The sequence below is a fragment of the Dendroctonus ponderosae genome, unplaced genomic scaffold (genome assembly GCF_020466585.1).
Source record: "Dendroctonus ponderosae isolate FM_Combo_2020 unplaced genomic scaffold, Dpon_F_20191213v2 Dpon_F_20191213_9, whole genome shotgun sequence".
Taxonomy (NCBI): domain Eukaryota; kingdom Metazoa; phylum Arthropoda; class Insecta; order Coleoptera; family Curculionidae; genus Dendroctonus; species Dendroctonus ponderosae.
Window position 1 is genome coordinate 7,313,591 of NW_026019116.1, and position 9,173 is coordinate 7,322,763.

At 44.0% G+C, this 9,173-nt stretch overlaps 2 protein-coding genes across 9 annotated transcripts in view; one reads left to right on the forward strand and one right to left on the reverse strand.

Annotated features, from left to right (window-relative positions):
- LOC109539337 (collagen alpha-1(I) chain) overlaps positions 1 to 9,173 on the forward strand; it is a 26,316-nt gene that overhangs the window by 5,783 nt on the left and 11,360 nt on the right. Inside the window, exons 10-21 of one of the 4 annotated variants that reach the window (XM_048669763.1) lie at positions 821 to 1,033; positions 1,095 to 1,214; positions 1,368 to 1,487; positions 1,589 to 1,660; positions 1,719 to 1,769; positions 1,827 to 2,579; positions 2,641 to 2,694; positions 2,745 to 3,062; positions 3,140 to 3,383; positions 3,441 to 3,675; positions 3,885 to 4,275; positions 4,347 to 5,083. The exons of 2 other annotated variants lie outside the window; for them this stretch is intronic. In XM_048669763.1, coding sequence (XP_048525720.1) covers positions 821 to 1,033; positions 1,095 to 1,214; positions 1,368 to 1,487; positions 1,589 to 1,660; positions 1,719 to 1,769; positions 1,827 to 2,579; positions 2,641 to 2,694; positions 2,745 to 3,062; positions 3,140 to 3,383; positions 3,441 to 3,675; positions 3,885 to 4,275; positions 4,347 to 4,819 — 3,044 coding nt within the window. In that variant the 3' untranslated portion in view covers positions 4,820 to 5,083. Of the gene's footprint in view, positions 1 to 820; positions 1,034 to 1,094; positions 1,215 to 1,367; positions 1,488 to 1,588; positions 1,661 to 1,718; positions 1,770 to 1,826; positions 2,580 to 2,640; positions 2,695 to 2,744; positions 3,063 to 3,139; positions 3,384 to 3,440; positions 3,676 to 3,884; positions 4,276 to 4,346; positions 5,084 to 9,173 lie in introns of those variants that run through there. One more of the 4 variants, XM_048669765.1, reaches the window with a different exon arrangement.
- Positions 5,839 to 8,775, reverse strand: LOC125502410 (coiled-coil domain-containing protein 102A-like). Of its 5 annotated transcripts, none has more exons than XM_048669775.1 (10): positions 8,578 to 8,772; positions 8,385 to 8,521; positions 8,117 to 8,329; positions 7,874 to 8,059; positions 7,652 to 7,816; positions 7,369 to 7,594; positions 7,099 to 7,308; positions 6,773 to 7,047; positions 6,329 to 6,386; positions 5,839 to 6,173 (listed from the first exon to the last, which is right to left on the reverse strand). In XM_048669775.1, the coding sequence occupies exons 1-10, from the start codon at positions 8,692 to 8,694 to the stop codon at positions 6,165 to 6,167; spliced, it is 1,596 nt and encodes a 531-aa protein (XP_048525732.1). In that variant the 5' UTR covers positions 8,695 to 8,772; the 3' UTR covers positions 5,839 to 6,164. The 5 variants fall into 5 exon arrangements, 4 of the variants coding, with proteins under 4 accessions (XP_048525732.1, XP_048525730.1, XP_048525728.1 ...); XR_007282297.1 differs by having other exon boundaries at positions 6,147 to 6,173; positions 6,329 to 6,557; positions 8,578 to 8,775; XM_048669773.1 differs by lacking the exon at positions 6,329 to 6,386 and having other exon boundaries at positions 8,578 to 8,773.

The following is a 9,173-nucleotide window of genomic DNA, read 5'->3' on the forward strand; positions in this document are numbered from 1 at the left end:
AGATCTATGAAACACATGAACGCCGGTTTGTTGAATTCAATAGCTTTTTCGGCTATTTGGCGGAGTATGAATATGGCATCTATAGTGGATCTATTGTGTCCTTGCTGCTCCTCACATATTCCCGTGCTGGTCACTTTTTCTGCCAATATTTTTGTCAACAGCTTGTGCTGAGAAGGGTAATTCCTCTATAGTTTTTGGGGTCTGTTTTCTCTTCTTTTTTGAAGATTGGGGTTGTTATGCTGTCCTTCCATTCTGAAGGTACTTTTTGTAGATATAATATTTTATTGTAAAAATCTTTTAATTCATCCATGAGTGCATCCCCTCCATACTTGATTATTTCGTTCGTTATCTCGTCTATACCAAGTGATTTTCTGTTTTTTAGAGCGGTTGCCGTTTGTTTGATTTTCTCTATAGGTATCTGCCAAGTTGGTGGTGTTTCTTCAGTTGTGGGTGTCTCCTTGGTCTCCGCGATTTCCTCTTTATTACGGTAGAGTTGTTCAAAGTGTTTTTCCCAGTCTTCAGTAGTGATCTTTGAAATTTGGATATAATTGTTAACTGGTCTTTTTCTATTCCTTGACATATTCTAGATTCTTTTCTGTCCTTCATATAGGTCGCGTTCCATATCGGCAGATAATTTTTTGAGTATACTGGTTGTTTCGTTCTGTTTTTTCTTATTTGGTATGTCGTGACTCTTATTTTTAGAACTTAAAGCTCTTACGTGCAGCACTTGGGAGGGGTGAATGTTTCTGTTTGTTATTATATAATTTATTATGGACTTTTGTCTTCGCGTGTGCGTTTCATAGTTAACATTTCCACACAGGTTATGGACCAGGCACTGGAGGCGCTCCCGGTTCACCGGGTCTGTACCAAACAGTTCCAGAATATGGCACGGGGCCGGCAGAATTGCAGAAACCCGGATCGGAACTAGGCGCGGCCACTCATCCAGGACATCCTAGCGTTTATATACCTGGACAAGCACCTGCCGGAGTTAGCCCTGGATCGTACGCACCAGGACCATCCAGCGTCCAACCAGGTAATTAAAAAATATGCCCAAAAACTCCAGTTGAAATGACCTGCAACTCAATCTGGCTCAGGTTATGGACCAGGCCCTGGGGAGTTGCAAAAACCCGGAACCACAGGAGGGGCGGGCTATACTCCTGGTCAGACTGGTCCAACCACTGGTTATTACCCTGGATATCCAGGTTTGCCAGCAGGTAGGACATTAATACGGGAAATTTTCTATTCGTGCGGAAATGTAGCTGTTCAAAGTCCAGTCATAAGAGATTTAAAAAACACTCCAATCAGGAGAGGAATATTCCGCAAAGTTCCTACTTAAACTTAAGGACTAATACACGTGATAATTTCAGGATTCACGCCAGGTGTATCGGGATACCCTTCAAGTTATGCACCTGGACAAATACCTACTGGGCCCGGCGCTGGAATTTACCCAGGAGCGCCAGGAGGAGGGTATCCAGGCTCACCAGCAGGTAAGAGAATGAGTACTTGAATCAACAGCAAACAGAGCTAGTCAATAGAGAGGACCAAGGGCTCCTTGTAAACATTTTTCGAAAGTACACTCGATTTGTAGGCGCTGGAAGTACGGGAGGAACAGGGGCCATTCAACCAGGTGCCAGTACTATAGGCGGTTCCAGTGAAGCAGGTAGAACTAAATTAAAAAGTTTGCTTACAGCGCGCTAAATTACGTTTTGCTCAATCAGGAAGAGCATTAGGCGGAAGTCATTTTTCTAACGCCCAATGGGTTCCACCAGGTAAAGGAAACGACGTTTTAATAAAAAATACTTCTATGGGCTCTGGTATTGTCGTAGGAACTGAAGCTGCTGGCCCCCCAGGAACTACACCAGGCCAATATGGACCAGGAGTTTCAACTCATCCAGGACAGCCTCCAATCGTAGGTCCCTCAGGACTTGCAGGTCAAGGTGTCGGCCCCGGTGGACAAGGCTATGCACCTGGAGGACCCGGAGGACCAGGATACGGACCTGGGAGTCAAGGATACGGACCCGGGAGTCAAGGTTACAGACCCGGGAGTCAAGGATACGGACCCGGGAGTCAAGGATACGGACCCGGGAGTCAAGGATACGGACCTGGGGGTCAAGGCTATGCACCCGGAGGACAAAGTTTTGCACCTGGCGGTCAAGGCTCTGGACCTGGTGTTCAAGGAGCAGGCTCTGGCAGTCAACTGTATGGACCGGGCGCACAAGGAGGTCAAACTTATGCACCAGGCGGTCAAGGTTATGCTCCAGGAGGTCAATCACATGCACCGGGAGGTCAAGGTTATACTCCAGGAGGTCAATCTTATGCACCGGGAGGTCCAGGTGTAGCACCTGGAGGTCAAGGTTATGCACCTGGAGGTCCAATTTATGGACCTAGCGGTCAAGGGTATGTACCTGGAGGACAGAGCGCTGCACCAGGAGGTCAGAGCGTTGGACCTGGCGGTCCTGGTTATGGACCTGGGGCATATCCAGGTGGCCCTTATCCGCCAGCAGGTGGTTACACACCAGGCTCTACAGGAACCACTGGGGGAGTGGTTCCTCCGGGACAATATGTCCAAGGAGGAGCAGGTGATAATTACCATTAAATTCATGAATAAAACATATTGTTCTACCCAATGGATTGTTGCAGGGGGTGGATTAGCAGGCGGAGCAGGTGCGGGAGGCCAATGGGGACAAACCGGAGGTGGTTTAATAACGTTCAACGTAAACACCCTTTGACTGTTGTGTTTGCAGCAATTGACGACGCCGACTCCCAAGTGCAAACATCAGTGAAACAAACCAACAACGAAACGATTGCGAATGCTCAAGCGCATGGAAAGTTCCAAGGCGGAACCTCGCAGTCCCAAGTATCGGGAACCTATTCAGGATCGGGGTCGTTCAGTGCGTCTGCTGGATCAGACGATGGTAAGCGGGGAGCTTTGACTCAAGTGGCTGGAGGAAAAGATGGAGCGCAAAGTAGTGCACAAGGAAGAGGGGGAGCCGGGCAGTCTCAAGCGCAGGTTACTCTTGATTCTGGATCAGGTGATACTTTATCCACAGCCCAAACGTCTGGTAAGATGATAATAATAATAATAATAATGTATATTTCTTCATCATCAGGGTACTAATACTACTACGGTTGATGACAGGTATACAACATGGGACGCAAACTCAAGTAAGAGCAAGCGAAAAAGGAGGACTAGCGGACGCTCAAGCGAATGGCCCTGGCCCGACGTCTTCCCAAGCTCAGATCGGGTTTACTCCACATGACGAGCTGGAAAGTGACAACCAAACAACACCGTTTAGAGGAGGAGGCACAGCAGCCGCCCAAAGTGGCACATTGTCCGGGATGACGCAGACGCAGATCCAAGGAAAATTCCGATACGGAATCAGGTATTTATGTTCCTCTGTTGCCCAGTAAATAACCCATTTGGTGTGAACCACATGCAGATATCAAGGAGCGGCTCAAGCTGGATCGGGATCAGTAGCAATAAGGAACCTGACTGAACCAACAGGATATTTCAAGCCGATCAACTTCACAGCTAACAAAATCAGTCACAATAAACAGTCACAGAGCCAGCAATCGTCAATTGCCGTCCCATCAAAACCGCCACCAACATCAGTTGGAAAGAAACTGGATGTGCCTTTATCTGAAACCCTGACTGGCGCAGAATCGAGTCGAGAGGTAAATATATGAAAGTTCTAAATAAACGGCTAAAGGTCCCAGCTAGCACTTAACGTGAAAACGACGTGGTCAAAGTCACCAATTTTCTCACGTTATATTGACGTCTGCAATTGTCACAATAGCACGTGATAATCACGAGATAATTTCCGCGCGTTAGCTGGGACAGATACTAAATTATCTCAAGAAAAGAAAAACAAAATCAAATGTAGAAACTGTTCGAAATCCAGGTTCAGAAGGTGGACCCGGTTTCCCAAGAAGATCCAGTCGTTGTGTCTGCCCCGACGGAAACTCCAGCAGAATACGAAGAGCCGGATTATGCAGATGAAGAGTACCCTGATGAGGCCTCCCATGAACAAAACACCGAGTATCCGCAACCGCTGAGCTCGCCGTCGAGAAGAAATTTAGAACCGCCTGAAACTCGTCAATCCGCAGTACCGATCCAGAAAACTCACACCCCAAGAGTAGTGAGCCAAAGCTCAGACAGTCAGAAACAACACATTGTCTTGGACCCCTTGGAGGATCTGGATGCCACAGTGCATCAAAGCAAGGGCAGTTTTCCGGAAGATGGGATGGTATTGCAAGCGGGACAAGTTATTCCAGGTTTGTTGATTGATAACGAACTTGAATAAGTGGTTGTTTTGCAAACCAATGACATTGATTTTTATTTGCAGGTTCACCAGGATACCAAATCCCCGCAGGATTCCGGGGAAGGGTCAAAGCCATAGCGAACGGGCCCAACACTTATGCAATAGGCAGAAACGCTCAAGCTCAAAGCGTCACTTTATCGCCAGGAAGCGGCAGAGTAATCTACAGCAAATCCAGAACACCCAACCCGGTATACGGTGTGGTCACTAGAACTACATACAAAAACGGAAACTACGGCTCGGGGTACGCATATCAACCCATATACCAACCGGTAGGATACAGGGTGAAAAGTGGAAAAGTGCTGCCGAACTTTGTGTCGGTAAGCAAGTCCGAAGCAGGCTCCACCAACCCGAATACCGGGAAAAAGTCACCGGATATTTACTATACGCAAAGCAGTTCATGCGGGATGTTTACGAATTCGTGCGTGTATGCCAATGGAAAGAAAACGTGTTTTCCTGTACGGAAAACCAACCCGGACGGAAGTCCGATGAGCTGTTGATGTTCTCGGAAAGTTTGTGCGAACAATAAATCTGGACAATCGATGAACCTGGGGCCAGTAGATCTTACTACTTAAAATATAGTGGTTTGAATATAAATTCTATTAAATTTGCAATTTACTCTCGGGGTTAGGCGATGTCTCCCAATCCCAACTGCACGAGACACGCACATTACGAGTATAACTGTATTATTAACTTAGAATAATAACGCAAAATGTATTGTTGTAAAATACAGACAATTCGACCTGTTGGTGCAAGTCACTCAATCAACTAATTTTATTTCATTGAAAATCAGACCTGAAAAAGGGAAGAAAACATCAACATTTACGGGTTGATGCCTAGATCTGCAAGGTGAGGTGGATCTCCACTTTCGCATATCATTTCAACGCAAAGTTTCAAGTTTCCAAGTGTAGTGCGTGCTTTTGAATCCTCCCTTAAATATGGATAGGCAATAGAGGATGGGGCGCCAGTTTGCGGAAAGCAGGTAAGGAGGATTATTAATCTATAAACCCTTAACTTGAACTGAGTTTGGTTTCGCGAGAAACAATTAAAGTTGTATTCACTTCTCTAATTCTATTTTAGAATTCGTTTATGTTAGGCCTGGGTAACACTGTGTTGAGTTGCGCTTTTGAGTTGTTGCCGCTCTCTGAGTTAACGAGTTTTAACTAATTGGCTAAAAAGTTATAACTCATGGCCGATGACGGAATTTCAACACCTAACAAAAAAGCTATCAACATATTGCTTTTGCGCATACGATTGCTTGAAACTCTTTGGTTAAAACGGGAAAATCCGGAAATTTTGATGAAACTTAACAAAACTTTTCAGAGTTTTCCAAATATTGATTATATCCTTTAGATTTCTGTGACCGTTTTTTGAGGAAACCAAAATTTTGTCGAAGTAAAAAACAACACATAATAAACACGTGTTTATTATGGTGCGTCCTGACCTGACGAGCCGAGTTAGAGCCGCGGTAAATTGCTTCAAACCGACTAGATAAAGGCAAAAATCAAACAACACAAAAAACCTTTTAAGTTTCAATCGTTACACTCTGTAATTAAAATGACAAACTGAAAAAAAAACACACTGGTCACTGATACAAATTAAATATAAATAGGCAACATATAAAAATATATTATATCTTAAACTAAATAAATTACATATATCAATTAGATGTTAGTTTCCATGTTAAAAAAATAGCTTTCCTAAAAATGACTTGGGTAACTTAAAAAAAATGAAGAAAAAAGAACAAAAAAACATATTTACAAAAATGCACTTAGGTCGTCCTCAACATCGCTGCTGGATTGAGCGAGAACAGTTCCTCTATGAGAAAATGTGGTAGAATTGTGATTACGCAATCTAGAAAAACAAGGTTCGTCAATCCACCAACAGCATTTAGCAAACTTTATCGTTAAAAAATTGTTTTAGTCACATGCACAGAGTTAAACAAATCTCGTGAAGATTTTCATGCGTCTAAAATTAGAAGCGCATTTACTGGTGCCTCGATTACTTACGCAGTCGTTTTCGTCATCAAAAATCGCCATTTCCTCGCCACCATCCTCCTTCTCCATACTACAGAGCAAAGCGATAGGAACAGAGATAATAGATTTTATAAATTGCCATATAAACCTTCATTAGTAAAAGTAAGGCCTTAGTCACGAAAGACTTGCCGACTCTACAGGTGTTTGCAGTAAACTTGCAAATTTACAGAACAATATGAGACTCGCATTTTTCCCAACTTGCCTAAACCAAATAAGCTGAACGTTTTATCTAATATAACAAATACTGAATCAACCTTTTATCGAAAATAGCAAATGATTTGCAGTTATCCATCCATATAAACAAACTTTTAGAAGCTTTTGCTTCAAAATGAATGCGAAAGTGGAAGCCTTGAATTAAATTACACTGTCACCGTGCATAAAAGCACCTAAACCTCCTCCATAAATAATCGTACTAACCTTGTATGTAGATGCTGCAGCTGGACCTGGAAGTTGTCCACTTGCTCCTGGAGCTCATCGTTTGCTCGCTGCAGTTTTCTTGAATGATTCTGCGTGGTGTCCAGTTCGTCTTCCAGCACAGCCAGATCCTTCTTCAAATCCTCCACCCGAATTCTGAGTTTCTTCACCTCCGCTTCGTACTGTTCAGCTCTTCGAGCCGCATGAGCCAGTTCGGTCATTTTGTCTTGCAGCATTTTTTTCAGCTTAGTTTGGGCATGTTTCAGCTCGGAGATTTCCTATAAAATATCATCAGACTTTGCACCACTTGTCTCTCTTGGTTAACCTACTTTGTTTTTATCACTAATGTCTTGTTGGAGTTGCCGAATTTCTATATCGGAGGAACTCAACGTTCTGCTGCCTTTTCTTTCCAGCCTTTCCTGCATGTCGCGCAGCTCGTTTCTTAGCTTTTTATTGTCTCGCTCCAAGCTCAACTTTTCCGTTTCTAATCGCTCTCTTTTGCCCCACTCAGATGCGTTTTCTGCTTGAAGTCGCTCAAGCTGTAATATGACAAAACACCAAAATAAATCGAGGACAAAAAGGGCACCGAAGCAACTCACCTCGGCTCTTAGATCGTTGAGTTTCTTGTCCATCCCTTCACGGCTGCTGGATTCTTCCAGCAAATCTGACTTGATGATCAGGATTTCCTTTTCATGATCATCCTGCAAGCAAAGCAGCTGCCTCATGACTTCTTGCTTCGCTTCCCTGAGCTCGTCACATTTCTCTTTTTCTTCATGCAACTCCGCTGATATCCGGTCAAGGATTCTATGCAACGAGTCTTTTTCCCTGCGAAAAGTTAAATTGCCCGTAACATGAAGCAATTAGATGTAGACAGACACTCACTCTCTTTCAATGGTTATCGTTTTGGAGGCCTCCTCCAATTTCAACTGGAGCATTGAAATTTGCTGCAAGGCATTCTCCTCATCCATGATGGCCAAGGATTTTGCGCCCAAGTCACAAAGCTTCTTAGGAACTGCCCCTCTTAGACTTTCGACTTCGTCGTCCAATCTTGAAATGTTTTCTCTATTAATTGGCACGATATCATTAAAAATGGGAGTGACTGACCTTAAATTACTATCACTAGTTCTGCCGTTAATTTCTGCCTCTAAAGGTCCAGTGCTGTCGCACTCCGGATTGCTCTGGCTGGAAGAAACTCCATTCTGGCGCTCTCGGTCAATTAATAAATCTCTGGATGGAGAGGTGATTCCCTTTAGCTCTTTGCACGGGGCCTCTTTAACTGGAGACCCGTTGCTAAAGCGAAGTCAAATTATTAAGTTTAATGAGTGGATGGTGTTTTAGTTAACGCACCTAAAGGCAAAGTCTTTCAAGGGATCCTCACCGAGAGCTTCAAATATCTGACTATCAAACTGGCCCGCATGCTTCAACAGCAAAAGATGAATTTTTTCAATCTCCCGCTTCAACTGATCGTTTTGGGCTTCGACCTCATCTTTATCGCGCTTGTGGCCAGACGCCTCTTTGACGGAAGTTTCCAATTTGGTTCGCAGCTGCTTACATTCTTCTCTAATTCATAAGATAAAACAGCCACTATTGAAGCCAGAGGTAATTCACTAGTTACCGAGCTTTGTTACGTTCGTTTCGCACTTTTGACCACTTTTCTCTCCAGTTGGCCGTGCAATCCGACCACCATCGCATGGTTTTCTCCATTTGGGCCGCTCTGCCTTTGGCTTCTTCTAACTCTCGTTGCCGCAACGCCTGTAAGACTTGCTCAGTTAAAGAGTGGAACTATTTGCAAGAAATATAACACAGACCTCATTAGCTTCCCACTCTGAAACATCCCCGATCCTCGAAGACACAGAGGCCGTATCGTGACTGTCGCGAGGATGTTTTCGTGAAGAAGTGCCACCACCTGTGGTGTTTTGAGCCATAGTGGGTCTGAAACAACTTTCGTTTAGGTGGCCCTTGAACTAATGTTGATGGTCACACATGTAAGAACGGAACGATGTAATGGCAGAAGTGTGCAGAAATTGATTATTTTCTTTGAAATTTTCTCAACTCCGCCTGCATGCCGCTCAAGGGCGGATCCAGGGGGGGTTACTCGAAAAAAGCAGCGTCATGTTCAAGTGGATTTTGCAACTCGCAAATCTTAAACTTGAATTCAAGCCTTTTTTGAGAAAACTGCCAACATTTTCCCATCCATGTTTCACTTTCTAAAAAGGTCATTCATTTCTGTCTAGAATGATGTACAAATGAGCGTTCTTGCTCATTTTGTCTCCGAGAAATGAGCAAAAATGAGACGTAAAACATGGAATTTTGGCATAATCTTGCACCTAAGTGTGTGATATTCAAATTTCGCTTTCTGGGTCAAAACTACTCGAATTTCCTCACTCACGTTGTTACGACTGAA

What these genes read in the sequence shown, in the direction of transcription:
- LOC125502410 (XM_048669771.1), bottom strand. Translation starts at nt 8,694, where the DNA reads ATGGCTCAAAACACCACAGGTGGTGGCACTTCTTCACGAAAACATCCT. An exon ending in TCAACGATCTAAGAGCCGAG is followed by an intron (nt 7,309 to 7,368) that starts GTGAGTTGCTTC and finishes GTCATATTACAG; the next exon opens with CTTGAGCGACTTCAAGCAGA. An exon ending in CTGCAGCATCTACATACAAG is followed by an intron (nt 6,387 to 6,772) that starts GTTAGTACGATT and finishes TTTGCTCTGTAG; the next exon opens with TATGGAGAAGGAGGATGGTG.